The following is a 14,598-nucleotide window of genomic DNA, read 5'->3' as shown; positions in this document are numbered from 1 at the left end:
AGAACCCATAACTTCCGCTTATATAGATTTTCCACCATTTTGAATTTTTTGAAAAACACTTCAAATGGATCTCTTCCTAGGAAGTTTGAGCGATCTGCATGAAACTGGGTGAACATAATCTAGGGACCAATATCTAAAGTTCCCTCTTGGCAAAAGCTGGAAAACTTACTAAAACTGAGCTTCTATAAGGCAATGAATATTGCAGAGGGCGTGGCTCATCACATAAAGGTGTAGAACATCTCAAGGGTTTCACCCATCACCACGCAACTTTGTAGGCATATGACCACACATAATCTGAGGGGACCCCTCCATTATTGACCCCATCAAACAAAATGGGGGCGCTAGAGAGCTCATTTCTTATCTAGGCCTAACCGCCATATGGATTTTTACTAAACTTGGCAGATATGTAGAACAGGACGCCTCAAGGTGACTGGAGAAATTAAACTCTAATTGGCAACTGGGTGGCGCTATAACAACAGAAAAATGCTTCAAAATGGCTAAAATGCAACCGATCGCTGTGGCTCCCCCTGTGGACCAATGTTGGTGTTGTTTCTAATGTTTGGTATGACTAAGTCATGGTATGGTATGCTGTACATAATCACGGAAACTGTCAGTGTGTCATTCTGTCAGTCAGTCATTCTGTCTGTCCCACGTTTTTCTACTCACTGACGTGGTCAATCTATGTGAAACTGCACATAGGCATTGAGGATTGGCATAGGTAGAAGGTGACAAAGCTACCAATGGCTATGGACTAGTTGGTTAAATAAGCATAAGTTTTAAATGATAAGATGTAAAGTAAAAGCTAAATTAAACTGATAAAATAAATTAAACTCTCACTCAGTTAACGTCTCGTCAGCCACGATGATTAAAGAGAAACTACTCCTGGCTCCTCTCAGTAAAAGTCCCTCTGCCACTGAAGAGCACACACACACACACAGACACACACACACACACACACACACACACACACACAGGTTAATGACATCATCCTGAAGTGTAGCGTGGTGGTGTGAGTGACGCTCATCATCACACAGATGTTTTCTCGGTAAAGGAGAGCCTGTCCGGCCCTGTGTACCTGGCTGCAGCAGCTGGAGTCCAACTGAAACACCAGGATCTGATTAAATATTCCAGATGGTATTTTTCCCCCGACAAAGTGTTTACCAAACGGCAACCAGTGTAGAACTGCGATCCCTCTGTCAGCCAGATGTGTGCATGTGGACACGTGTGCTTAGAAAAGGCACAGGAAATGACATTTTGATGATGTCGTGCTTCTGTGATTTTACATCCACTACAAATGTCACTTGGCTCAGATGAGGCGAAACCTGACGACTGAAGAGCTTCTGGATGACGATGTCGTCTGATGTTCAGCAATTGTTTAGTGCGACGAAAGACTCCGCAGAATTAAGTGGAACAATAAAAAGAATACTTTAAATAAAACCATAAAAACAGAATCTACATGACACATCTTTAAAGGAACACTTCACCCACAGGGTGCTCATTTGTATATCAGTTATTCACCCTGTGTTACCTTTAATTCATCAAGAAAAATGTGTTGTTTTCTTTTGCACACCTCCACGATGAACGAAGAATCCAAAAACTAAGAAAGTTCTGGATGTATTGAAGTCATAGGGGTCCACGTTTAACAGTGAAACTAGTCCTGCAGAATAATCCGAGTTCAGGACTTCCTAAACACGTGTATTTGAAGAAGCAAAGATTTTTTTCTCCCACAGATAGAAAGCATCATGAAGGCCTGTGAAAACTTTACACTGTCACCTCTTAAATATCTCTGACTGATTCAGTGTCTCTGTTAAACTCAGTGCAGACTCAGTGGACTTGATGTTTGAGCTGCTTGGATATGGACAGTATTTTGTGTTAGTGTGTCTTTGCATCTTGTTGGTTGAGGAACTAAAAGGAGCATTTTCACCCGGCTGTTTGTGAACTGATGTTTTAGTTTGTCTGTTGTTCCTTGTGAACACCTGTGACTTTAATTCAGCAAGAATCTTCTCAGTTTTTTGGATTCTTCGTTCATTATGTGAGAAAAGCAAAGTTTTATTTAAGAATTCAAAGTAACACAGGGTGAGGGATTTATATGTGGGTGTTAACATGTTCCTTTAATAATGACTAATAATGAATATTTAGATTCTTCCTAACAAACGCTTCTTAATTATTCATCTGCACTAAAGCTGTTGAAACGATTACGTATGTAAACAATAATTAGGTCTCACTCTGCGTAATCACAGCTGGTATCACTGTACAACAGTGTTTTAATGAATATCATTTTCATCACTGACTCTTGTTCAAACATTTGTTTTGCTAATGCAGCTTCTATTAGCTGTGCAAATTTGCTCCAGTCTGCAGTACAGTAACTGTTTGTACAGCTGCAGACTGATGTGAGCGGATACGAGGCTGCGCTCTGCACTCACTGTGAAGCACAGAGGCTTTTTGACCTGCTGCAGATACTGTACATGCTTCTCCTGGTTCATTAGATGTGTATGACACAGCATGATGACACTGATGATGCTGACTGTGTTGTTTCCTGTGTCCTCTCTCCTCCTCAGCCAAACAGAGATCTCGACATGTTCATAAACGCCTCAAAGAACTTCAACCTGAACATCACCTGGGCCACGAGCTTCACCGGTAGGTCACAGACAACTCTCCTCATGGTGCTGAAACTGGGGCTGCAAGATTATGGTCAATCAATCAATCAATCAATTTTATTTATAAAGCCCAATATCACAAATCACAATTTGCCTCACAGGGCTTTACAGCATACGACAAGTGGGGGGGGGGGGGGGGGGGTGCCCGGTGTATTATAGGGGGTCCTCTGGCAGACTAGGCCTAAGTCAGCCTAACTAGGGGCTGGTACAGGGCAAGCCTGAGCCAGCCCTAACTATAAGCTTTATCAAAGAGGAAAGTCTTAAGTCTAGTCTTAAATGTGGAGACGGTGTCTGCCTCCCGGACCGTAACAGGAAGATGATTCCACAGGAGAGGAGCCTGATAGCTGAAGGCTCTGGCTCCTGATCTACTTTTGGAGACTTTAGGGACCACGAGTAACCCTGCGTTCTCAGAGCGCAGTGTTCTGGTGGGATAATATGGCACTATGAGCTCTCTAAGATATGACGGAGCTTGACCATTTAGAGCTTTTTAAGTTAACAGTAGGATTTTAAATTCAGTTCTGGATTTTACAGGGAGCCAGTGCAGAGAAGCTAAAACAGGAGAAATATGATCTCGTTTCTTAGTTCCTGTTAGTACACGTGCTGCTGCATTCTGAATTAGCTGGAGAGTTTTTAAGGACTTACTAGAGCTACCTGATAATAGAGAGTTACAGTAATCCAGCCTTGAGGTAACAAAAGCGTGGACCAATTTTTCTGCATCTTTTCGGGTCAGGATAGGCCTAATTTTCACAATATTACGCAGATGAAAAAATGCAGTCCGTGAGGTTTGTTTTAAATGAGAATTAAAAGACAAATCTTGATCAAATATTACTCCGAGGTTTCTTACGGTAGTGCTAGAGGCCAGAGCAATGCCATCTGGAGAAACTATGTCATCAGATAAAGAGTCTCTGAGTTGTTTGGGGCCAAGAACAATAACTTCAGTTTTGTCTGAATTTAACATCAGGAAATTGGTGCTCATCCAAGTTTTTATGTCTTTAAGGCAGTTATGGAGTTTAGTTAATTGATTACTTTCTTCTGGCTTCATCGATAAATACAACTGTGTATCATCCGCATAACAATGGAAATTTATAGAGTGATTTCTAATGATGTTACCTAAAGGAAGCATATATAGAGTAAATAGGATTGGTCCGAGCACAGAACCTTGCGGAACTCCAAAACAAACTTTGGTACGTAAGGATGATTCATTATGAACGTCAACAAACTGAAAACGATCAGATAAATAAGATTTAAACCAGCTTAGTGCAGAACCTTTTAGGCCAATTAAGTGATCCAGTCTCTTGACATAAAGGGAAGATTAGATATTGGTCTATAGTTGGCTAACACCTCTGGATCCAGGGTGGGCTTTTTTAGTAGAGGTTTAATTACAGCTACCTTAAAAGACTGTGGTACATAGCCTGTTAATAAGGATATATTGATCATATCTAATATATGTGTGTTAACTAAAGGTCAAAATGATAATCATGATTATTTACTGTTTTTAGGGACAAAATATTTTTATTGCACTTTCACAGAGTCGTGTTGTGCTACAGTCCTGCTGGTGGACAAGTCTTTGCATCTAAATAAGACAAATTCCAACAAATTGATCCTGGTGGAATTAATAAAGTTGTCTCAGTCTGAATCAAGATAAGACTTAAAATTAAGTTGTTCTACTTAAAATTCAGTGAATCTTCTCGAAGCAAAACATTAATAAAACTGTGCCAAAACATCTTGTCCCAAATCAAATCAACAGAGCGCTGCTCTCACTTTCACCTTCTGCTACATTCCTGCTAATTAACAAACCCTTAAAGACTAAAATAAGACTTAAGGTTTTTCTTCTTCATCTCCTTTGGATTCCTCTTCACTGCTGTACAATTATTTTTTGGATGTCCCGGATGCCTGTCAGTTGATGCTGGACACAGATGAGGATTCATGCCAGGGCCACACTGCCTGTGTGTGCAGCATGTGACAGCATCCTCACTGAACTGCTGCAGCTTGTAGTGTGCATGTAGTGTTCACACAGACAGTGTTGCTGCTGTGACTGCTTTATTTCCACAATTAAAAGTCGATACACCACTTATTTCTAAGTTTTTTCCTTAAGGATTAATTTCTCCTCAGCTGAGGGACTTTAACAGTTGCACAGAATTCCTTAAAAGGTTTCCTTAGTTAAGGAAAAAATAATTTCCTGCACTGAAAGAGATTTTACAGCAGTAAAATTTTTTATAGAGATTGTTTGCTTGGACTCACGGTTTGACGCCTGTTATTGTCTCTCAGAGTTGAAAGAAAATAGGACAATAAACCAGACAGGTCCGAGGAGGAAAAGATGAAATTTCTGGAGGAGTACAATCATAGAAAGAACAAACTACCTGATCCCAAATACCAGAAAACAAAAAACAGCTGTAAGGAAAATTCATTCAGTCAAATCTAAAGTGTGAAATCAGAAGTGTATCCGTCAGGTCCTCCTGGTCACAGAACACTCTTCTCAGGGTGGATTAGTTATTTCATTTGTCACCATAAACTCAGTCATGTTGCAGTTAAGACAGAATCAGAGGGACCTTAAGGGTTTTTTTTTTTTTACCTTTTACCTTTGGTTGCTAAGGTCTTTTGTGCAACAGTCTAAAGATTCCTTCAGTATGAGACCAAGACAAGGAGAAAATAAAAATACTTCTCTGAACATTTTAAGGAAACGTTAAGGAGAAGACTTAAGGGTCTTTTGTGCAGCTGATTTTATTTTGAGGAAACATCGACAAGGACTTGACGAAAACCTTAACTTAAGGTGTTTTGTGCAACTGGCCCCTGGTGTTAACAAATGAAGGTGTTGAATTAAGAAGAAGTATTTCTATATTTTCATGTAACAGATCTGGAATGATGTCAGCAGGATCATAAAAACACCACATTCACCGTCTTTTACTGATAACCACACGCAGAAATAATAGGCGAGACTTGAGCGTCATTATTCTCCTTGGCCTTTGTGTGTTTGTTCATCACACTGTAGATTGTAGAGTTTGTTCAGGTGGTTTAAGGAGTTAGTTATGTTGCTTTGTGGCACAGACACAAGTCTGATGCACTATTTGTTTATGATTTCCTGAATCTAAAAGACTTTAAAACTACGGATGTCTTTCGTTTGGCCCGTCTGCAGCTGCAACATACAGGAAAGTTTTCACAGGTTGCTGCTGCAGGGTAAATGTGTAGCGACATGACAGCTCGTCATAAGAGAACAAATAATTTGCAATGGCTGCTTGATTTGATGTGCAGCAGTTTGTCAGGATCGCAGCTGAACGCCATCGTTTAATTTTGGAAAGCCAAAATCATGGTCAGGTGTGCAGCCCGAGCTGAAACAGTGAGACAGTAACAGAAAATTATCCCCAGTGGTGAAAATAAAATCATCATTCTTGAAGCAAACATGCCAAACCTGTGCTGGATCCAACTTTAAAATGTGAGGATTTGCTTTGTTTTATTGCTGTAATGTGAAGATCTTCAGAAAGACGTCGCCTTGGGCTCCTTCCTCACATTTTACAGACAAACAAACATTTTACCAGAAACAGAACCAACACATGAATTGACAGTGAAAATGTGGCTGCAGCCGCGGACGTCAGAGTTAATTCAGTGAAACATAAGGTGGCAGCAGGTGGCAGCTCTCACACGTCCTCTGTCCTCAGATGGTCAGACCAGGTGTCCTCACAGGCCTCTGCCAGTGTGGTGTGTGTGTGGTGCTAACTGTAGAAGAGGAGGTTAAACTCACACACTCGTTACTCCTCAGGTGATTTAATTGGTGGAAATATGTTTGGTGACCGTACGCAGTGCAGAGAGGGCTGTCAGGTTGTAAAGATAGAAACCAGCCCTGATGTTAAAGAGGATCTGTTCAGGTTCATACTTGGATTTTGGGTTTTCACTAAAACATGTTTCCTCCTGTGTGTGCTGGAACGTCTGTATTCACCCTCTGTCTCAGATGCTCCGTTATATCGCCCCACTTAAATGTTCAATTATTTAAAAAGTACCCATCATATGTGTCTGTGCCTTTCTTAATTCATCTCTCAGCCTTCACCTTGTGATGTTATCTTATTGTCATATTTGACCTCCTTCATAAACTTAACTCTTGTTCCCCTCCTCTGTCTCTGTCGCTCTTCTCTGCTCCTCCTCTCTGTCCTTCAGCAGGCACCCAGACTGGGGAGGAGATCCCCATCGTTTCTCGGAGCAACATCAAGGAGTTCAAAGACAGTTTCTCCAACGAGAACTTTGATTTCCGCAACAGCCCAAACATCACCTTCTTCGTCTACGTCAGCAACTTCACGTGGCCCATTAAGATCCAAGTAAGCTTCGCTGCAGCCTAACAGATAAACAGCCAGGTTCCTGTGATATAAAGCGTGAAGGGGTCTGTAGAGTCTGTAGAGTCTGTAGAGTCATGTGACATGTAGTCCAGCTGCATTAGATGTGAGTGCAACATATTATCCTGCATGTTAACCAGTGATTGTAAGCTTCATTGTAATAAATGCATACGCTGAGATGTGTGAGGAAAAGGTAGGTGAAGACTGTTGCAGTGTTTTTAAACACATCCGGCTCAAATTATGATCGTTAACATCCAAAATTCATTATAACTGTTTTAAAATGTCTTACACACAGTAGGTGTCAGCTGGCACGCCACAGTTTGGAGAAGCAGACTGGAGTCTGACACCGAAGATAATCAGTATAAAAACAAACAAAAATGTATTTTAGCCACCTAAAAAAAAAAAAAAAAAAAATCAACATTAGTATAAAGTCCAGTTCAGACCAAAGCAGGATAGTGATAGTGAGATACTGGCTACAGTGATGGAAACAAAACCAGCATCAGATGGACTGTATTCATAATCACTACGCCACAATAATATAAATAACCAGCGCCAATTCATCAGTCAGTGAGAGTGTGTGTGTGGGCGGGGCATAAGCACATATACAGCCAGCAGCAGCAGCGACCCACCGTCTGACACCGGCACACTGTGAGGACAGAAACAGACAAACAACAACAAGTCAACATGTGGTCATTTTGACTTGACCAGCAGACTTCACTACAAGCTGATTGGCTGTTGAAACAGGTGACGTGCTTTAAAACCAGCCGCTGGCCATTTGACCAGCTGAGTGTCAGGTGACACCATCAGCCGGCTTGAGTCCAGCTCAGACCGGCCAGTTCACACCGCTGACACTTTTCTCTGTGACGTTCTGAAACAGTTTAATCTCGTCACCCATCTTTGGTCTGAACTGGGTGTAAAGGTGCGGACACACCAAACCTACATCAAAGAACTAGCGGCAACGAAAGCCAACTGTTGCTTCGTCTACGTCGCCTCACGTCGCCCTGTGTCAGTTGCATTTGAACACACTACACGGACTACATCCGACGGCCAAGTAGCACATACGTTCTGCGCCTGCGTGAGAGAGAGCGGAGTGAGAGAGTGGTACATCCTGTCAGCCGAGGGGTTTCCTATCTGTGCAGCCGAGCACCGCAGCACCTCCACGGACTATTACATCCAGACGGTCCCGGTGTTTCCTCCGCAGGCTCCACTTCACTCAGCTGCCTGATAAACCCGCTGCTTCTTCCCACTTTAACCTGAATAACAAACCAGGGCTCGGTGCTCCGGTTGGATCCAAACGGAGAGCCGGGGCTAGCTCAGAGACTAGCGGAGGCTAACTGGCTGTGCTTCCCTCCGGTCATGCTGCAGCTAACTCTCCTTCCGTTTGGATTCAAACAGAGAGCCGGAACTAGCTGGGAGCGGCTAGCAGAGTGATCTCTCTCACCGATGAGCTCCGCCGCCGATTCAACACGCTCAATCGGCCAAAAAGCCGCTGACGCTGAAGTGCCGACGGTACGTGACACACCACAAAAACTAGGGCGACAGACGCTCACTGACAACCCGACTTTGGTCGACGGCGGACCGTCGGCTTGGAGTGTCAGGGCCTTAAGTGTACGCTAAGTTGGGACTTTTTTAGGAGCCCAGAATGCATTTTGTCGTTGACCCCTCTCACAACATAATTGCTTCTCCAAACTGGGGGCATGCCGACTGACATCTGCTGTATCGAATACACTGACTAAGGATCAGTACTTCACACAACCCCAAATCTGAACTGTCCCTTTAAGCTGCACAGATATATTTCTAGAAAAATTAAAATCCATATCAGAGGAGCGACTCTCTCCCAGAGTCTGTGATTCTTTCTATTGATCAGAACTGGTCAGATTTAATTCTAACAGACAGCAGGACACATTCAGCCGTGACGTGAGGATCAGCGTCACCTGCCTGATGTGTTGAACAGAAAGCTGAAGGGTTCAGTGTGACGCCTGAAATCTATAAAGGGAGGCTTTGTGCTTTGACAGTGTGGGAAAACAGAAACGTTGGATGTGTGTGGAACACTGCAGGAAAATAAAGCTGAACCGAGTCGTCATTAGATGAAGAAAAAGAGAAACGTGACAGAAATAATTGTCTGTATTGCATTTTGTTTATTTCACAGTTTAACAGTTATAATAAATGTGTCTCTTATTGGAGGCTGCTAACCTGAAAATGGATTCAGTGCTGCTTTAAAGTTGTGTTGCCTCTTCATGTATAAACTTCTCAGAGCAGCACGACTTAATAAGAGCATAAAATATGATAAAAGCATGATTTAGAGAACGAGCACAAACCTGAAGAGGCCAAGCTGTCCTGACGACTGCAGCGCTCCTGCTGAGAACGTCTGTATTCATGCACCCTGAATAAAAGCATCTACAAACTGCACGTCACGTCTCCTAATGTGCTTTCATGTGCAAACAAATAAACACTCATGCATCCACTCACAGCTCCGCGTATCCTGGATCAAAGTGCAGCAGACCTGAGGTCAGTTTTCACTGTGACTGCTCAGTTTGTCTGATTTACACGTCTCTGCTCTGTAAACTCAGAAGCTGGCGAGCAGAATGGCAGAATGTAAACGCTGGCCGTCACCGGTAAAATGTGGTCGGAGAGGAAAGAAAAAAAAAACAGATCAGCACATTTGGTGTGCAGGAGCTTTTTCACCAGTGTTGATGTGGCTGTCTTTGTGAATAGAGCTCTGTGTGTGCGTGCCTGGTGACAAGCTACAATTGGCGCTGCACTCGGTGAACCGCTGCCATGTGGCCGGCTGATGGGGAGAAAACTGCCCCCTCATAGAGCTGCGACTGTCTGCTGGTGTCAGAGTCGTGCCAGCCTGATGTTGGTGTTTAATGCTGTAATTACTTTATTTACAAAAAGATGAAAGTCAGTCGACTTCAGTCACAGTGTGAATAAACTGAGACTTAACATGTAGAAACTGTTCATGTGGCAGATGTTCTGTTATCGTCACAGTTTGATCGTCAGTTACTGACCTGTGTTTCCTTGACTTCATGAAGAAAAGGGTTTGTTTGGCATGCAGCCAGTGGATCAAACACTGGTAAAAAATTCCTGATGAATTAAAGTCATCGGGGTCGGCATTTAACAAACATTCTTTTACTCGTGCAGGATGATCCAAGTCATATTTATCTAGTTGTACGATCAGGACTTCACAGACAGACCTTTATGACAGAGGGCTGAACTATGAGTGAAACTTATTTGTGTTCTTGTCAGAGCCAGACTCAGAAATAGTAATTTTACAGGAGCTGCTGCCTCCATCAGTTTTTGTCCTTGAATGACTTTGGTCAGTCCGTACCTCTTCAAAACACCGACAGATCTCAGTATCTCAGGCTGCTGTCAGCCCTAGAGTGGTCTCCTCTGGTCTGAATCAGGGACTCATGTTGTTCCAAAGTTGTATAATTGCCTAGAGTTGGTTGGTGTTCTCACGGCAGCATTTACAAGAGGACCAGATCAAATGCCTTGTGTGAGAAAGCTGCTCTTGATTGGTCAGAATTTCCATGTGGGGAAAAATCCAGGAAGTAAAGCAAACGTTGAAGAAGAGTACACTTGCAAGATAAATGTGACACTTTCTAATGTCACAATGGAGGGACAACTACGCAGGTTGATTTTAGCGCTGCTCATCATGGACTATATTGCTGTCATTGTTCATTTTAGTCAAAGCATACAGTTTGAAAACGAGGCGCGGCTCCAACTAGAAAACAATGTTTTGATGCATTGGATGTGCTGAATGTGCATATTAAGGCAGTACAGGAGGAGGTGCACATTAATAATCCTCCAGGACTGTAACATGCTCATGTTTAACCCCAACAATGTGTCATGTGACTGCAGTTGCTTCACATCCAGGTCGGAACACCTTCTCACCACAAACCAACCGCACCAGAGTTCCTTTGGAACCGGACTGAGACCACCTCTTCAAGAAGGTCTCGGTCTGGTTGTTTTGGTGTGTTCCCACCTGAGTGTGACTGAACTTGACTTGTTGAACCAAACAGGGCAGGTGTGAAAACAGCCTTTGAAGAAGCGCTTTATAATCAGGTCTGACTGAAAACATTGTGAACTTGATTTCAGTTCTAAAGGTCCAGACACAAAACTGACATCAAAGACCTAGTGGGGATGAAGGCCGACTGGTTTCACCTACAATCGCCTGTTTATCGGCAAAACATTGCACTTGAACACACCACAAAGATCACAGCTAACGGCTAGCTAGCACATCCTGAGCCTGTGTGAAAGGAAACAACTCTCCACACCAGCAGACGGCGGTTGCCTGTCATTGTCATTCAAAAGGGAAAACTGGAGGACAGACAGGACGAGTCGAGACGCTGGTTAGCCAGTTAGAACATTTACCCTTTTTTCATTACCTTTTTAAAATCGATCTAACAGGAAGTTAAGATGTCCATCTTCTGCACCATCATGTTGTCTGCATGCTATGATGTCATCACGTTATGCTACAGGCCGTCCAAAAGACAGGTCGTCAGGAATGTATATGTATATTTTGTATATTGCAGTCCTCTGAAATTGTGTCACACATTTGATAAAAGACTGATATGTACTGCTGGATTACAGCTCACAACTGGCACCAACGGAAACATCCTGGTGCAGATTATTTACTGGAGTAAAGATCATCACAAGCACGGCTGTTTTCAGCTTTCAGTGTCCGACAGTCCACCACCAACATTTTCATCACGTCTCATCAACGAAAATGAAACAAATATTTTAGTTTTTGTTATCAAGATCTATTTTTAGCTCGTCATCGTCTCACTGGCTGTTGATTAAACTGATCATGTGTGTTTGTGGGTGTCTGTGCAGCCTGACAAAGGATGGAACGACCTCAGCATGTCTGATGCAGTGACTGAATACTGTTGCAGGATTGGCTGCTGCTTGTTTGGGAGCGCTCGGTGCTCTGGGCCTGGCCTGTGTGCCTCCCTGATCACTCCTGGAAGTGATTTGACTGGTTTGCCCCGTGCTAGCTCCTTCCCCCTGCCCTCCTCCTCCTCCTCCTCCTTCTCCTCCTCCTGCCTCCATCTTCCATGTCCTGCCTTGTGAGAGCTTTTAGTTCTCTCAGCTTCAGAACTCCAGCTGCTGCCATCCGGCCTCAGGAGAGCTCCGGTGCAGCTCCACAGCACAGCAACGAGCTGAGCTGAGTGGAGAGAGCCCTCCCCCTCTCAGCCTCCTCTGGTCCACCTCACCTTCTGTCTTGCTGGGTGGGATCATATAGAAGATCACCCCTGTCCTTGAAACTAAAGCACGCAGGTCCTGCTAGCGTGACACTTTCCTTCCTTGCACTCATGGAGCTTTACCTTCGTCAGCGAGGTAACATTTTCCACTTGTCTCTCGTCTCTTTCTCTGCCTGTGCTCCTCGTCTCAAAAACCATTTCTTCTTAATAACAGCCCTTCATTTCTCTTTTGTTGCCTGCTCTCACTCTCCTCGCCTTCAGTGGTCGACTGCAGTTTGGCATTGGGATGTGTGTGTGTGTACTCGTAGGCGGTTGGTACTCCAGTGTTGGCAGGCAGAGATCGGAGTGTTGGAAAACGGTTCATAAACAGCAGCCGAGAAAGAGCAAGGGCAAAGTGGAATGTTAAGTTGAAACACATGCTGCATTCAGAGTGGGCTGAGTGCGAGCTAAGCTCCGCCGGCTTCAGTGTGCAGCTGCACAGAGCTCTCTGTCTCATGCTCGCTCTCCAACACACCACCTCAAGGTTGCTTCTGTTTGCTTTCACGTGGTCGGAAGTGGCGTTAGAACAGCGTGTGTACCATCTGTAGCAGAGTTTGTTTTCGCCCTTTGGACTCCACTTGTTGCGTCCAGGAGCTGATCTGCTGCACAAATAATTTCACCACCGAAACTCAGCAGCTCATATAAAAGTTTTCAACCTGATGTGTGTGGCAGAGAACGAACCAAACTTCTGAGCAGCACACAGGAAGAAACACTTTGATATGATCACTCTGACGAATGAGCGAGACCCTTTACGTGTGAGCTCTGTGATGACTTCATCATCGCTGAGCAGCTTCGGATCATCAAAGCAAAATCAGTTTCAGTGCGATTAGTCAGCGAGGAGTTCTCCCACCCTCTGTTTTCTTTTTTTTCCTCTCCTGATGAAGAATGGATCTGAATTTAATGATGTTTGTAATGAAACACAAATCCCAGACTAATTACATTAAAGAGCTGTGATCTCCTGTTCCGTGCCTTAGTGAACATGTCATGATATGGTGGAGATTAGAACAGCCTCCAATTTAATACCCCGCTGTGGAGCAGCAGCAGCTGCAGCTATCAGCTGGCTGGGCCGCTCGGCGGATCCGTGTGGACTGGTGTAGTGTTTATCTGGGCCACGCATGGCTGCCTGATGGCTGCGCTCTGATACTGATCACAGGGAGGTGAGGAAACACAAACTGAGCAGCGTGTGACAGCGGCGGGCGGCGACGACCTCAAATCAGCCCCACACTCATTATTAAACGGTACATTACGTTTCATGCAGACCGATTAGATAAAAGGTGAAATACATACTGATAAATGTTTATAGAAATAAATAGTTTTACCTTAAAGGTTCTGTTTATGACACTGAGAATATTAACCCTTTAAAAACAGACTTTCAGATCTTTGTTTGTGTTATCTGGTTAAAATAAATCTGAAATATGAACCATAAATATTTTTGTATTGTTAAATAGAGACAGGAAGGCTTTAGTTCACAACTTGTAAAAGTATTTTCAGTGTTTTTAAATATACAATATCCAGAAACGTCAAGGTGTGAGATGCTGTAAACAACGATAACCAGCTTTCAAGAAACGCAGACAAGTCCAGTTGCCTACGATAAAGCACTTATGCTTACCATGACCTGGATGACTGAGAATCTTCACCGACAAGATAACAAGCTTTATGTTTTATTGTCAGAGCTCTTTTCTGATGATTATTAAATCTTTACAGAACATTAGAGATGGATTAAGATGCACACACAGTATAAAACGATCTGCATTTGTCTGGTGGCTTCGCCAGTTTTCTCAGGAAAGTAATAATCTGTGATACAGAACTCTAAACACACATTAAAGTATCTCTCACACACACACACACATGTTGGAGCTCCGCCACATTTAAACATCACCTTCCTTCCTGTCTTGTGTGACCTGTTGAGCCGTCCTCCGTCACACTGATAACGACACTTTCCCTCAAAACTCCAATACAGTTCAGTCGGCTGTCAGAAGCCATTAAAGGTGGAATATTTTGTGGTCTTAATGCCCGCCGGCAGGCTGACAGGCCCCGCTGCAAGATCCTTTGCGGCCCCTAAAGAGTCATCCTCTGCTGGGCACATAACGAGAGCGTCACCTGGGCCTCCCGCCACCGCCATCAGCCTGCCTCTTGGTGACAAAGCACCACACGCTTCTGACACTTGAGATTAGCTGTAACAATAACGGTTATCGTACATCTGCTCAGTGAGACGACCTGAGGTATGCGGCGATGCCTGAAGCACCTATCGCTGCTCGTCTTTCTGTGGAAGGAGTCAGCTGCGTCCTTGAAAGGATCTGTTGTGTCATCAGAAGAGAGAATGACTGTACATGTCTCTAATCACCTGGAGAAGTCTTTGTTAGGCCGCCGTCACAA

At 43.7% G+C, this 14,598-nt stretch overlaps 1 protein-coding gene across 2 annotated transcripts in view; it reads left to right on the top strand.

Moving 5' to 3' along the window:
• atrn (attractin) overlaps positions 1–14,598 on the top strand; it is a 225,786-nt gene that overhangs the window by 95,968 nt on the left and 115,220 nt on the right. Inside the window, exons 23-24 of one of the 2 annotated variants that reach the window (XM_078175381.1) lie at positions 2,559–2,637; positions 6,807–6,961. In XM_078175381.1, the coding sequence (XP_078031507.1) occupies positions 2,559–2,637; positions 6,807–6,961 (234 nt within the window). Of the gene's footprint in view, positions 1–2,558; positions 2,638–6,803; positions 6,962–14,598 lie in introns of both variants that reach the window. The other variant, XM_078175380.1, reaches the window with a different exon arrangement.

This window comes from Epinephelus lanceolatus, chromosome 15, assembly GCF_041903045.1.
Source record: "Epinephelus lanceolatus isolate andai-2023 chromosome 15, ASM4190304v1, whole genome shotgun sequence".
NCBI classification, from domain to species: domain Eukaryota; kingdom Metazoa; phylum Chordata; class Actinopteri; order Perciformes; family Serranidae; genus Epinephelus; species Epinephelus lanceolatus.
The sequence above is the reverse complement of the archived record's forward strand: the minus strand, read 5'-3'. Positions and strand labels throughout refer to the sequence as shown.